Source organism: Heterocephalus glaber, unplaced genomic scaffold (genome assembly GCF_053883595.1).
Source record: "Heterocephalus glaber isolate CG9 unplaced genomic scaffold, H.glaber_assembly_v1.0 deba00001564, whole genome shotgun sequence".
NCBI classification, from domain to species: Eukaryota; Metazoa; Chordata; class Mammalia; order Rodentia; family Bathyergidae; genus Heterocephalus; species Heterocephalus glaber.
The window spans coordinates 1609199-1624422 of record NW_028258351.1 but is presented as its reverse complement, the minus strand read 5'-3'; the positions used below and the strand labels follow the sequence as shown (position 1 = coordinate 1624422).

The following is a 15224-nucleotide window of genomic DNA, read 5'->3' as shown; positions in this document are numbered from 1 at the left end:
GCCTTTGCTTCAGGTGGACTCATGAGATCAGTATGCAAGAGGCAGGAAGTGACTTTACTTCCACACACACCCACTGAACATCTGCAGGGAAAGACATGGTGCTAAGACAGGGTGACACAAAGGAGCTGAGCCTGGCCTATCCTGTTGAGTTCGCCACCTGGTGTATTCTGCTGCCAAGTCCATGCCCAGCTCATGGGAGAGACTCCACATTTACTGCACAGATTAGCACAAATGTTTAAAACTCTGGGAGAGATAGAAAGCCTTCAAACTACAGGCACAGACCCAGGGATGTAGCTCAGTGGCACTGCGCCTGCCTGGCAAGCACAAGGTCCTGAATTTGATCCCTGGTACTGGGAAAAAGAAAAAAGAAACTACAGGTACACAGTGAAGCCCATTAAAGATTGGATTATTAGCAATAGATCACAGCCATTAGATGAAATTTCAATATTGAAAATAGAAATGAAATCATCTTAGGGAATCCTTTTTGGGGGGGTGGGGAAGAAGGTCTCATTAAGTAGCCCAGGCTGGCCTCAAACTCGCAATGATCCTCCTGCCTCAGCCTCCCAAGAGCCGGGATTACAGGCTGTGGCACCATGCCTGGCCATCTGACATAATTAAAAGCCATTCAAGGCAACGTATTAGCTGGGCACAGTGGCACACTGCTGTAGTCCCAGCACTGAGGGAGGTTGAGGCGGGAAGATTGAAACTTCAAATGCTTCTTGGACAATTTAGCAAGACCCTGTCTGAAAATAAAAAGGGCTGGGAATGTAGCTCAGTAATAGAATGCCCCTGAGTCTGAACCACACTACTGGGGAGAAAAGAAATACTACTGTACATGAAAAGAATGAAGAATTGCCTTCACAGGGCCGGGATTTAGCTCAGTGGTTCCACTGCCTGCCTCGCAAGCACAAGGTCCCGAGTTTGATCCCTGGTACCAAAAAAAAAAAAGCCAAGAATTGGCTTCACTTGCAAGCCCTTGCCTGAAACCCAAACTCCTGTCCTGGAATCCAAAGCCTTGTAAGATGTGGCCATTCCCCTGTCCCCGCTGTTCCCTCTGCAGTTGCCACAGCAGCCAAGGCACTCGGGGTGGCTGTTAGACGTCATTATGGAAGGAGTGGATTTGGCTAAGATGAGGTTCCGTTTCCTTCAGGAAGAAAAGGGAATTTGCTTTGGCGAAGAAGCGGTCTACCATGGCCCTGTGCTTTGTCCTGAGCACCAGGTCCCCGAGAGCAAGAATGAGGCGGCAGAGCACTGTGGAGCCGGTCAGGACACACACCAGAGTCAGTTTCTCAGAGGAGCTCCTTTTACTTTGCCTTTTAGTTTAATTATTTACTTGGGAGTACTAGGGATTGAACGTGGGGTGTGTGTAGCTCCATTCTTCTTCTTCTTTTTTTTTTTTTGGTACCGGAGATCGAACTCAGGTCCTTCCGCTTGCAAGGCAGGAAGCAGAACCACTGAGCTAAACCCCTGGCCCAATGTTTAAGTTTTTTGTTTTTTTTTTGGTACCGGGGATCAAACTCGGGTCCTTGCGCTTGCGCAGCAGGCAGTGAAACCACTGAGCTAAATCCCTGGCCCTTGGCCCAATGTTGAGCTCCAGTCTCAGCCATTATATATATATTTGGGGGGGTTACCAGGAATCAAACTCAGGACCTTGCATTTGCGAGGCAGGTGACAGAACCACTGAGCTAAATCCCCGGCCTCCATTCTATATTTTGAGACAGGGTCTTGCTAAGCTGCCCAAGCAAGACTCAAACTTGTAATCCTTCCTGTCTCGGGCTCCCTAGTAGCTGGGATTATAGTATGACACATTCATCTGGAAACAGCTTGAAGAATGAAGGCATAAGTCTGTTGAGCAAGACAGCAGTAACAAGGGATGGAAGGGGCTAAGAACCATCTTTTTTCTGTAAACTATCACATGAAACAAGTGTAGGAACTATAGGATCCCCCAGGTATTTCCAGGAGGCAGAGGAAAAAGGGAAAAGTTAAGAGAGAACTTTAGAGTCTTACTGTAAATACAGCCTGTCCTCAAGAAAACTAGTAAATATACCACCAAATCAGCCCGGTGTGGCAGTACACACCTATCATCCTAGTGCCCCGGGAGGCTGAGGGAGGAGGAACAAGAGTTTGAGGGCAGCCTGGGAAATTAAGCAACTTGGTGAGACCCTGTCTCAAAATTTAAAAAAGGGCTGAGGGTGTAGGTCAGTGCAAAGGCCCTGGGTTCCATCCCCAGTAAGAAAGAAAAGAAAAGCAAAAAAAAGGAAGGGAGGGGGCAGAGAAAGAAGAGTCTTGGAGCAATCTGTAGAAATGAGAGAGATATATGAAAAAATAGGAGAACTTGTGTATGAAAGAACTTATTTCCTCCTGTAGAGCCCTGGGATATCTTTTATGTTCTAACAGATTCTTTTGAAGAAGAAAATGTGGACCATCTGAAAACTTCTTTGATCTGTACATTTTTTCTAAAAACTGTTATTCAGCCTCCCCGTTTTTCTTTCTGAAATTGTGCAAAGCACTCTTATCTCCATCTTTACCCAGGGAGGCATGGAATTATGCCCGAGTCCATGGGACACCAGGGCCAGCGCCGCCCCAGACCCCGGGAGGGGACAGCCGAGTCAGACCACTCCTCACCACAGGCCTGGCAGCGTGGGGCACTGTGGTCAGAGGTCGTGTTTCTGAGGTCTGCGCCGAGCTCAGTAAGCAGTAACTCACTCCCTTAACCGTAAACAGCGCAGCCGCAGAGCGCCGGATGGGAGCAGCCGGGCACACACTCGCTCTTGGAGGTGAAGCAGCCAGGCCCTGCCCTTGGCTTGGCAGATGCCACCTTGGGCACGCTCCTGAGATCTGGGCTCTAGGCGAGCACCGCGAGAATCCTAGACTCCAGGAGAAACACAGGAAACCACAGTGTCAGACTTTTCTCCTTATAAAGACAATCTATCCAGGAATCACCAAGCTGCCAGTCTCCCAGGGCGGAGCCACTGGCTAAGCCGGCAGGATGCAACCGGGGAGAGGAATTTTAAGTTTCCTGTGACGCCAAGGCCCAGTCTCAGTGCCATCCCCTCAACCTCAATGCTATATAACAAGCTACAAACCAGGCGCAGTGGCACGCTTGTAACCCAATCAGGAGGCTGAGGCAGGAGGATTGCCATGAGTTTGAGGCCAGCCTGGGCTACACAGTGAGTCCAAGACCAGCCTGAGCTAAATAATGAGAACCTGTCTCAAAAATACCAGGAAAAAAGTTACATACAAAGAACGTACTATCTAGAAGATTCTCTGGCAAGGTCCAGCTTATCCACAACTGGAGTTAGGCACAGTCTGTGGACAGCATGTGTGCTAGGTGTCGAGGTGTTAGGAAGCCCGAGCTACAGCTGTCACAGGCTCTGCCTCTCAGTGAGTGTGTCAAAACGGTAAGAATACGGCCTCCTCCTCACACTTGCTCCTTTCACATTCCTGGCCCAGTGCTGGCTTTGCTCTCTTTACAGCTTTTTGCTTATTTGTTCTTAACTTGATTTCTTTGACCTTTTGTTTTTCTTCCACCTCCCTTACTCTGGCCTTGCCCGGTACCTTGGCTTCTACTTGGGCATCTCCTGCCTGCCTTGGCTTCCTGTTTCCCCTTCAGCTGGACCCTGCAATGTCCATTCAGCAAATGCTGTGCATCCAGGCTGTGAGACTCGCAAGTGCCAGCCACACGCTTGAGTCTGAGCACACAAAGGAGCCTTGTGGGGTGACATTTGAGGTAGTGAAGCAAACAGACCAAACACAAGAAAACCAACAGGGCTGGGGATTTAGCTCAGTGGCACCGCACCTGCATCGCAAGCACAAGGTCTTGAGTTGGATCCCGGTACCAAAAACGCCCCCCCAAAACCCCAACAAACTACTGGTGAATTAGGTAGGTACTTTGAAGGAAACAAGAGAGAGCTAAGGCAAAGTGTAACTGAGGTGAGCCAGGCATAGAGGTGTTCTTTTGTAATCCCAGCAATGGGGAGGCTGAGGCAGGAGGTTCGCCAAGAGTTCAAGGCCAGCCTGAACTACAAAAAACAAAACAAACACCAAAAAAGGAAGGGAAAAAGATAGGTGGGCATTAGTCTTTCTTGCCTTTTCTCTCGGCCCTACATGTAGCATCCCTATCTTACTTCCCTGGGGTTCTCTAGTTAGAATGTTGCCTCTTTCCATAATGCTGATCCCCAGGAAATGTTTTCTGATCCCCTCTACTCTGGATTTTGTTCCTCTGCAATTCCTTTCTTTTTTTTTTTGGTACCGGGGATCGAACTCAGGTCCTTGTGCTTGCGCAGCAGGTGGCAAAACCACTGAGCTAAATCCCTGGCCCTGCAATTCCTTTCTTACGCATTCCTCCCACTGTACATGGACGTTATCTTTGAGGATGCCCCAAGACTTCGACCCCTGGGGGACAGAGATCATGCCTGAAATGCTTGAGTTTCTCACACCAGTCAAGACTTAAACAGTGAATAGATTTGGGGGGGGGGGGGTACCGGGGATCGAACTCGGGTCCTTGCACTTACACAGCAGGCGGCAAAACCACTGAGCTAAATCCCCGGCCCTAATAGATTTTTTTTTAAATGTGGCTAATGTCATGAATGGCCTTAATGATTTCAAAGAGTTGATATGAAGATAAAACAAACAGAAGGGGCCAGGGATGTAGCTCAGTGGCACCGTGCATGAGGTCCTGAGTTCAATCCCTGGTACCAAAAAGAAAATAAAGTAAAAATTAAAAAGAAAAAAACCCAGAAACCTCCGGACGTGAAAGTTATGTGAGAGTGAAAAAGACCTACAAAGAGCAAGTGCTTTGTAATCACAGGTGTAAGTGGAGCCCACACAGCTGTCCCAGCCCTTTGACACGAGGCACAAAAAGACTGCCCAAGGTTTCAGGCTGTGGTCTTGATTTTCTGTTGCTTTCCTTTCTCCATCAACTACTTTGTGATCACAAACATGCTGAAGCCTGGACTTTGGCACTGATTTCCACAGAACAGGGTGACTAACAGCCATAACGCCAGGGCCTCGGCTGGTCCACTTCCTGGTCCATTGCCTCCCCACCCCAGATTGGTGAACCTCTTGGCCTTGACGTGCTCCTGGGGTTTTTGTTAGGATTAAAAGATTAAGTACAATGCATCACTGAAAATGGTGCCTGGTACAAAGCAAGCAATCATTATCAAAGTTAGAGTAATCCACTGTGCTTCCGGGTACAGAGCCTACTAGACGTTTTTGAGAGTTGATCTTTTTCTTTTTTGCACTGCTGGGGATTGAACCCAGGGCCTTCATGCACGCTAGGCAAGTGCTCTACCACTGAGCTACATCCCCAGCTCGTTAACTTAAACATATGGCCCTCTTCCCTCTCCCTCCTGAGCAGCTGGGATCACAAGCCTGGGTCCCCACACCCTGTGGCGGGGAGCCAGTCTTGATGGTCAGCATTGAGGGTGCTTGTGTCCAAAGAGGGGCTACAGGACTGGGAAGGGCTGGCACAGTGGACAGCACAGAGCAGCTTGAGGGGCCCAGAAGAGAGGTGGGCGAGGTCCTGACTTAACTGTGGAACCCTGAAATCAAGGCAGGCCTGAGGTGCACCTCAGTGCAGAGTGGAGGGCTTAACATGGCCTAACATGGAGGCCCTGGGTTTGCTCCCCAGCACTGAAGGGAAAATAAAAGTTGAGAAAAACATGATTTTTCTGGTGAGCCAGACTTCAGCACTCTTGCCAAGAGGAGTGAACCTGAGCAGCTTTTTGTTTCCATCACGAGGTGAGGAGCCAAAGGCAGGAGGCCATGGACAGCCTGTAACTCCCCACCTCAGGGGAGGGCAGAACCACCCTGGTCTCGAGTCCCTAACTGCCTCACACCCCCAGAACAGCTCCTGCCATCGGATTAAGCAACACTATCAGAGCCGGTCAAAAGCAGCCTGAAGGAAAAAGCTGTTCATGTTCTGTCCCCCACCAGGGGACAGACGGCAACAAAGGGAAGTGCCCCATGTGGGACTGGGGTGGCCTAGAACAGTGGCTCAGAAAGGTCGCCCTGACTGAAGGAGGCTCTTCCTCCCGAGGCTTGGGTAAAGGGCTCAGAGGGCGGCAGGAACTGAGAAGGCTCTGACTGTGGCTTGCGTACTAGGTCGAGCAAGGTAACGTCAAACACGCCTAGGGGAAGCGGGGCCTCCCCCTTCAGAATTCTGGAATGTGATTTCCAATGCAAATCAAAGCTAGATTGAGGGACCCCTGCCGGAGTGCATTCATTCATTAAGTCATTTCCAAGTCCCTTGAGTCATCTGGGAAATGGTTAACAAACAGGTTGGACACCTGGGCTCATTACCCAGGAAGGGGATTTCCACACAAACCCTGCCTGATAAAACCCTCTTCCCTTCCTGAAGCCAGCCAGGTCCCCTCCAGGCTGCAGCATGCCTTTTGAAAGCAACCCCAGTTCTCGAACCTGACTCGAGCTTTCTGTCAGCCCAGTAACTGTTGCTGACACGAAGAAACAAGGAGCCAAGCAACTCTGTGTTTTGTAAAAAAGTTTACTTTAAATTAAGAGGAACAGATGTCCAATGTTTCAAAAAGCCACACATTTGTGGATTTGGCTGACAAACTCTCTAAGCTGCATTTCATTTCTGTTCCCATCCAGTCAGCCAGCCACTTGCAAATGACTCACTCTGGGCCGCCGAGGGCCAGTCTCCTGACTGCAGAATTAGAATCCCAGATCACAAAGGAGGCCAGGAGGTTTGGGTGGAGAGCAGGGGCCATCTACAAGGATTCTCTCCCTTTCCATTTAGTAGTAGCAACACCCACACAACTGCACCAGGACTGGGGGTGTGGGGTGGGGGGTCAGAGTGTGAGTGAGGAGTTGGCACCGGACGCTCCCTGTGCCGCACAATTTGAGGGCAGTGAGTAAGCAGCTGTCCTGAACAGGTTTCCGTAAAACCCCGGGCACTGGGCGAGCATGCAAATACACAGAGGCTTGTGCCACAATTCAGGGCCTCACCTCCAAGGCAAACATATTACCTCAGGTGAACTCTTGGCCTTGCTGGGGAGAGAGGAACCAAGCCCTTGTCTACAGACACCACTGACTCAATCGCATGCAGAGTTTAAAGTACATTATGTTCTTCTTGTCTGAGAATAAAGGGTCAGCTCTTCAGATGGCAGCTGTTTTGTGTAGTGTATCACCAATGTTTTTAAATTTCACAGCTCTGATCAACGTTAAAGATGAAATGTTAGCTTTCAAAAACTGCTATAAAGTCCAATTAGGATAATCTTAGTAGTGTACTAAAAACAACAAATTATTTATGGATAAAGTACACCAATTTTGGGGTTTACTTTTTCTTTTTGGTACCAGGGATCAAACTTAGGAACTTGCACTTTTGAGGCAGGCGGACCACTGAGCTAAATCCCCAGCCTTTGGGGTTTACTTTCTAACAGAATGGAGACTTTTGGGATTGAGGGAGATTTTGTATGCCTTGATATCAAACAAATTTTATGGTTTAAAACCTACTTACCCAGCAACTTGACTGGATATGCTACATGTATCTTTTTCTAATAAGGATTAAAAACTGACATTCCACACCAGTGTGGTGGAGCATACCTGTAATCCTCAGGAAGCTGAGGCAGGAGGACTACAAGTTTAAGGCCAGACTGGGCTACATAGTGAGTTCAAGGCCAACCTGAACTAGTGAGACCCTGTCTCAAAAAAAACAGGGCCAGGGATTTAGCTCAGTGGTTCCACCACCTGCCTTGCAAGTGCAAGGTCCCGAGTTTGATCCCTGCTACCAAAAAAAAAAAAAAAAAAAAGGGAAAAGTTAATATTTTCTTTCTCCTTACTACCTTCCAGTACTAACATTCTTCTTTAAGATGGGGGTCTCACTATGTTGCCCAGGCTGGGTTCAAACTTTTGATCTTTCTGCCTCAGCCTCCCGAGAGGCTATTATAGGTGTACACCACCATCCTAACACACTTTTTTTGGTACTGGGGATCAAACCTGGGACCTTTCACTTGCGAGGCAGGCGGCAGAATCACTGAGCTAAATCCCCAGCCCTGTAACTAACTCTAAACTTTTTTTAAGGTAGGGTCTTGCTATGTTGTTGCCAGGCTGGTCTCCAATTCCCAGGCCCAAAGAATCTTCTTGCCTCAACCTCACAAGCAGCTGGGACAATAGGTCTGTACCACTGCACTTCATTTATTTGAGACAGTCTTGCTATCTAGTCCACGCTGGCCTCAAACTCCCTATGTATTTCATTAGCTTCCTGCCTCAGCCTCTGGAGTGCTGGGATTAGTTATATGCCACAAAGCCCAGTTTATTTTTTAAAAATTTTAACTGACAGCCATGTGTGTAGTGCACACCTGTAATCTCAACACTTCAGAGACTGAGGCAGGATTGCCAAGACTTCAAGGCCAGCCTAGACTACAAAGTGAGGCCCTGTCTCAACCAAAGACAAAAAATTTAATTGATAACAAAATTGTATTTGTTTATAGGGTACAGTGTGATATTTCCAACCACTAACATACTATATAATGAAAAGGAATTATAAACAACAATTTAGGGTGGAAAGTTTAAAAAAGTATTTTTAATGATTTCACACCAAATTTTGTGCATCTATTCTTTGTACATTGTTTTAAGTGGGACACTTGAGGGCTTATTTTTAATCTAAATGTGGTTTTGGCCTTATGAATCAAATCACTCAGTAATTTCTGCTTCTTTATGGATCCAAGGACAAGCAGACATGGTGGTAAATACCTGTAATCCCAGCCACGCAGGATGAGCTCAAACTGGAGGCCAGCCTGGGAATCTTAGCAAGATCTCAAAATAAAATCTTTAAAAGTGCCTTGATTTGATCCCCAGGACCACAAAAATAAAAAACAAAAAAAACCCTCCAGGGTCGGGGGTATAGCACAGTGGCAGCATGGCTTGGCATGTGAGAAATGAACCCAGGACCTTATACATGCCAGGCAAATGCTCTAGAGCGGAGCTATGTCTCTAGCTTTTTGAGAAAAATGTCTCCCCAAGTTGCTGAGACCAGCCTCTGAATTTCTCTCCTGCCTGTGCCTCTAGTAGCTGGGACTACAGATGAGCATCACTGTGCCTGTCTTTTACACATTACCCATTTATTCCTTAGGCAATCTATGTATCTGGGCATAGAAGACATCTATGCTCGGTAAGAACATCTTAGGTACATGGCAGAGACCTACATTGCCACTAAGATGACTGCACCTAAAGGCAACAGCTTTCAAAATATATGGAAAAGGGCCGGAGATTTAGCTCAGTGGTGCTGCTGCCTACCTCTCAAGCACAAGGTCCCAAGTTCGATCCCTGCTTTAAAAAAAAAAAAAAAAAAAAAAAAAGGAAAAGCTTTAATCATCATAGTTAGGAATCTCTGCGGGCTCCTTACACAGGTCAATCCAAATCCATCCCACAGTACAGGAGGCGGTTTGTCATTTAGCTCAGCTGGGTTCTTCTCAGTGTCACTGTTGTGTGACTAGTGGCACAGATGCCGCATGCCGTCCTAATACAGGCAGCAGAACACATTGGGACAGAGCCTGAGACTGGGGAGGCGCATCCACCGCCATATCAACTTCAGTAACTAGTTATTTAAGAGCTTCATTTCAGCAGGGTGTGGTGGTGCATGCCTGTGGTCCCAGCACCTTTGAGTTCCAGGCCAACTTGTGCTATACAGTTAGTTCAAGAGCAGCCTGGACCCTGCCTCAAAAACAAAAATACAAGCTTCATTTCAGCCTTGACTTTTTCCGGATTCTTGGAAAGGGAATAGGTGGCCACTATCTAAATGAAAGTAAAAATATCTTTCCTCTAAGCCCCGCACTCCACATTATGTATCCACAAACAAGGGTACAGAAAACTATGGGAAAGGGGACACTACGCCCTTTCCATGTCAGTGCCAAAGTGTATAAACCGCTGAGGCAGGAGGATCGCTGGGAGTTTGAGGCCAGCCTGGCTACAAAGTGAGTGCAAGGCCAACCTGAACTACACAAGACCCTGTCTCAAAGAACTAAACCCAACCCTCTGCTGGTGTATTGAACTGCTCTGGACAGTCACTGAGTGGGGACATGATAAAATACCACAGATATGTAAGGAAGAGAATGAGACTTACAGAAGCAGATAGAATCAAGAGAATTCCCAACCCCTCTTTTTATTTACAGTAGTATCAAACCAGCCACTTGCAAGTTTTCTGGCTTCTCATCAGCTGCAATCTGAAGGTGCATCTTTGAGATCATGAACGGGAGAAGGGCAGAAAGGGAGCCTGAGCAGAAGGGCATGCAGCTGCCCCGGGAGGAGCTCTGAGAACCACCGGACCGCTCCGGACTCAGCAGAGGGGAAGCTGCTCCTCACTGGCTTCCCAAGCAAGCTCATTTGAAACAGAATACTGGTCTGTGTCAGAGACTTTTAGACTAGGAAACAAAACCCTTTCTTTTTCTAATATACCACCTTGAAAAAACTTATCAATAAAGCCCCAACATTTAGCACAAATAGTACAGTTCACATTTGCTTTCCTCTTTCCTTCCTTCAGACAAACACCAAATAAAATGCAGGTGAAGGAGATGAAACACAACTGGACGCTGACTTAGGAACACTGACTTTACCTAACCCTGAAGAATTTCAAAATATTATGCTGGTTAATGTGACTCTATTTAAAATAAAGTATTTGGGTGCTGCTTTTCAAGTATGGTCAGCTAACAATCCAACTGCTAGAAAGTCCCTAAAAATCAAAACAAAACAAAAGGTTGTTAAGGAAGTAATAACCTTTCCAAACCCAGGTGGCAGGTTACTTATCCTTTATTTATCTCATTGTGGTCATGGAAACTGCCCCAATCTCCCATAAAAGCTTCTCTCCACATTGCTGCAATATCGTGGCATAAAGGAACTCAAAGGTGGCAACAGACATAAGGACCACAGGTTTTGTTACACCATGATGCTGGTAATGTTTGAATGAGAACATTGGATATGGATGGTCAGATGAAAGATACCAGAATGTCAGACAGCCCATCGACTGCTGTTGCCATGAGATTCAATAGTCAACATCAGTCTGATAAGCTACCCGACAAGGTGGTACAAGGTGGTACGGCCATGGAGATGTCTTGACGGGAGGCAAAACAGGCAGACATTCAGGCAGGATTTGCTATAACAAACCAAGCATTTCTGACCTGTTGGGATTTAACCCCAATTCTATTCTAGTTTGACACAACATCGGTATCAATTTTCCTAAAGGGAAAAAGTAAAATTGTTTATTTTCCTACCAAGAGAAACAAAATGAATAGGTTCCATCAGAAACATCCCAAAGGAAAATCACATTAAGAATAAAACACAGAAAGGAAACTGGGTTACATATAAAAATAAACTTTTGCCTGTTAAAACCACATGCTAACTAAAATTAACATATATATGAGAAAGTACAGTTTTTAAAAATGAGTAATTTCTCTTTCCAGAGTTTCTGAGGTAGTGGGGACTGAACCCAGGCGCTCATACAAGTGCGACACCGCTGAGCTATGCCCCAGCCCTCTCCGGTGTGTTCAGATTTGTGTATTAGGCGATCCCCTCTCCTGTTCTCAAAAACCAAGAAATCCCTAAATTAGGCTGATCTCAAGTGCCATTTAGCAGTGTGCGGCTGCCCAATCCCAGCACAATAAAAGCTGTCTCTTTTACTTCATGAAAATAAAGGGTTAAGAGACTCTGGTTGTAGGAAGATTTGGCAGGGCTGTCATTCAGGTGGCAGAAGCCAAATGGAAGTAAAAAATAATCAAAACGCTCAAGAAAACGGACACAATTTTGGAATGATCAAAGATGTCTTTATAAAGTTTTTTCATGACTTCATTCTAAATACACAGAATAAAAAATGGTGTTAGCTCATTCATGAGACACCAATCAGATTTTCCTTATACTGTCTCAGAATTTAAAGATAAATTTCCCCAGAGGGTGTGCAATGCATCATAAAATGTCCTTTTTCTGAGGGTGGAAGGGGAAGGACTGGGCAGGATGGCATATTAAATTGTATCATGATAGACATGCAAGACTCTTATCCAATCTATAGAACTGATATACATTTTGATGACTTAGAAAAACAAAGCAATCATTTGTTACAAGCCTAAAAACTTGACATAGTTAACATACTTAGGAACTTTTGGTGCGGCAGGAATTCTCTAATTGTACCACACGGGCCTTTTGAAAGTAACAGAAGGCCAGTTTCTGGTAAGTTTCTGGCTGAACATCACACTCCAGCCTAATGAAACACAAGGTGGGTTTAACCAAGGTGGACACCTCACCTTAACACACTCAGGAAAGGCGTGTTAGTGCAAAACAGGGCCTAAACTGCTTTCCGGACGTCTTTAAAATTGATACCGGTTGGAAAAGGGAATTTTCCCTCCTGATGTGGAGTCCTCCCAATTTAAGGCAGAACCCATCCACTACAACTGCTGCAGTTAAAAACGGCTTTTTGCTTATTTAGTCTTCTCCTCTGAGTTCAACCGCTGCTGAATTCGTTTGGCATAACTCTGTGCCATGGAGTTAATGATAGACAGGACAAAGTAACACACCATCACAACCACCAACTTCTCAAACATCCAGGACAGCCAGTTTTCTCCCTGTGGGAACAAAAGCAGAACAATTCACATGAGAATGGATGCATTAGTTTAACAGTAAAGAGATCACCTATACTGTTGTAAGGAAAATAATGAGACCTTAACCTATAAAGCTGACACAATTAAAAACGAAAAGTCCAGCTACCCCGAAATCTACATGCAGGGCTTTTCACCCGGGGCCGCCAAGCTCCGACTCTGTGGGACGCAGAGTCTCAGTTTAGAATGATGTGGGTGTGCATTTGTCTCGTCTTTTACTTTGATCTAAGAATGGTTTCTGGCTCAGCTCTACTCTGATGTTGCCATGCTGACACCTGCTGAGTAGTGTGAAGTCAGTATTAGGAGCTGCCTTTTGCTTATTTTGGTTTTTTGAGGCAGGGCCTCTCACTCTGTAGGTCAGATTGGCCATGAATGCACTATGTAGCCCAGGCTGGCGATCCTCCTGCCTCTGCCTCAGCCTCCAGGGTGCCGAGATTACAGGCTTGCACTAAGACCCAGGCAGGAGTGGCTTTTCAGATATGAATGTTAAGTCATGTTTGGACAACTGAGGGCAGCGGCAAAGGGCCACAGAAAGATTATAATAAGGCCATTAAAAACTGTGCTTCCAGTTTCTCATTTCAGGTTACTGCTTACTCTCTTCTAGTCATTTCCCCTTGTCACAGAAATGTTTACAGAAAACGCAGGATTGGTTTAAGTTAAAGTTTTAAAGTGCAGCTGTGTTCAGAGCCTTGGTTTATTTAAAGGAAAAAAAAAAGATCATTTTTCCCATGGCTGAGATAAAGAGCAGGCAGTTACCTCACCAAGTCTAATACTTTGTTATGCGGAACATTTTAACTTTTTAATCCAGTGGGGAAGTGGATCTAGTAAATCATTTAAGATCAAGGCAGCGATTCACTCTACATAGCAGAACCATTACTTTCCATTAGCCCTGCCCTTGTCTTTAGAAGGTGCCCCCCCAAAGTAACTACTTTGGGGGAGGAAGTGGCTGGTTTAAGACAGGCACATTTCCCAGCGGGGTGCACAGTGCCCGACTTCTGCTTAGGAAAGCGGCCAGCACCCTCCCGCCCACCGCAGCAGGACTCTCACCTGGGGCGCACCCGCCTCGCTCCTGTGGTGCAGCTTCTGCCGCTGGGCCTCGAGGTATTCCTGGAAGGGCTTCTGCAGAGACGGACCTATGCCTGGGACAGCACTGGCAGCAGGGGACAGAAGCCAAGAGAAAGATACATTTGGGAAGAAAAGTTAAAATCCACTTACCACCTGGACTCAATAGCAGAGATTGGATGCAAAGAGGAACAAAATACAATAATCAGAGTTGTCAAAACCCTGTGAACTCTTTTTCAAGTGGATAAAAATCCTTCCTTCAAACAACTCCTTAAGGTAGGCAAACCCCTGCCTGCTGTGAACATGTCTGGGAGAAACTAAGAGCCACTTGTAGCAGGAGTGAGTCCTCAGAGGGAGCCGGCGGGGCCCAGAGGAGAAAATGAATGACTTCTGAGAAGCCCCGCATTTATCAGCACCGGTTCCTGTAAGAACTGGTTTGAACCGATTAATAAGGAAATGACTTATGCTTGTGTCATCTCCAGTTAAAAAAGAAACTGCCCACCCTCTCTCGGACTTGTCCCATCTCCTCAGAGGGGGCGGTGCTTTCTCAATCTAAGTCCTTATTAGGACAATCCGTGCGTCATCCTTATCCAGAAAGAATGCATTAGCAAATTTGGGAGGCGCCTCCCCCTAGTCAGAAGTCAGTGATTAACAAAGGAACAAAGAGGGAACTATGAACCTTGAATTGTGCGTTACGGTGGACGGTTTGCACAGAGACTCCCGTGCACTACCAAACAGCTTGTTCCGAGAGGTCTGGGACAGCACCCTGATAAGGAGCCCTCTCACCCACAAGCGCGGGCCGCGCTGCTCAACCGGTTTGGCAGCTGTAGCCACCAGGCTCCCGGCTCAGCTACGCTCCCAGGCATTTTTTAAATGGTAACTTGGGGCAACTTAGAGAATCAAATATCTTTATTTTCTCATCTGTCACACTAGGGCTGACACGCAAGGATGCCACACCTGTTTCCGAGGGCCAGCACTGCTTTTGTAACAGGACCTAATGCTCTCCCTTGAAAGCCTACCGATTCAGAGGAACTTCATCTCTTTTCTACAATTCAGTGCTGCTCTTTGAAACGAAAAGCAAAAAGAGATTTTTTTTTTTTGCTGTTGTATTTACTAGAAGCTAATAAATTCCTAACTCCTGGTTGATGCTTTTCTTTGATCTTATTATCTATCCAAGTACTACACACAGAAGTACCTATTTGTGCTCATGCTGTGGAAGAAGAATGAAAACAAAATACGAGAAATAGTCCATGCCCATAGAGAACTTAAAATCATGGGAATTCAAAATTCTCCCTCTCTCTCTCTCTCTCTCACACACACACACACACACACACACAAACACAAACTGATTTGTGAACAAAGTAATTTATAATTCAATAATGAAATTTCTGGTACACAGGATACACAGTAAAAGAACTGGAAGAAGAAAGGAGAGCAGTGTGGATGAAGTGGTCCAAAAGGTCCTTTTAATGAGTACGGAAGGATGGGCAAAAGGCCTGAGCACATAGGCAGGGGAAGCAGCAAAGCCAACAGCAGCAGGCCTAGGACAGACATCCAGAA

General features: G+C 46.3%; 2 protein-coding genes across 19 annotated transcripts in view; one reads left to right on the top strand and one right to left on the bottom strand.

Moving 5' to 3' along the window:
* Positions 1-15224, top strand: part of Tubd1 (tubulin delta 1) — a 100608-nt gene that overhangs the window by 30351 nt on the left and 55033 nt on the right. For 2 of the 7 annotated variants that reach the window (XR_015443251.1, XR_015443249.1), the window contains 2 exons: positions 2533-13940; positions 14598-14805. The exons of 3 other annotated variants lie outside the window; for them this stretch is intronic. Coding sequence is in view for 1 of the 4 variants with exons in the window: in XM_087191855.1 (XP_087047981.1) it covers positions 14598-14652 (55 nt within the window). In the remaining 3 variants the exon portion in view is untranslated. Of the gene's footprint in view, positions 1-2532; positions 13941-14597; positions 14806-15224 lie in introns of those variants that run through there. 2 more of the 7 variants (XR_015443250.1, XM_087191855.1) reach the window with 2 other exon arrangements.
* Vmp1 (vacuole membrane protein 1) overlaps positions 11756-15224 on the bottom strand; it is a 105202-nt gene continuing 101733 nt past the window's right edge. For all 12 annotated transcript variants that reach the window (XM_013067660.3, XM_087191860.1, XM_087191865.1 and 9 more), the window contains 2 exons: positions 13650-13752; positions 11756-12569 (listed from right to left, as the gene is read on the bottom strand). In XM_013067660.3, the coding sequence (XP_012923114.2) occupies positions 12426-12569; positions 13650-13752 (247 nt within the window). In that variant the 3' untranslated portion in view covers positions 11756-12425. The remainder of the gene's footprint in view (positions 12570-13649; positions 13753-15224) is intronic.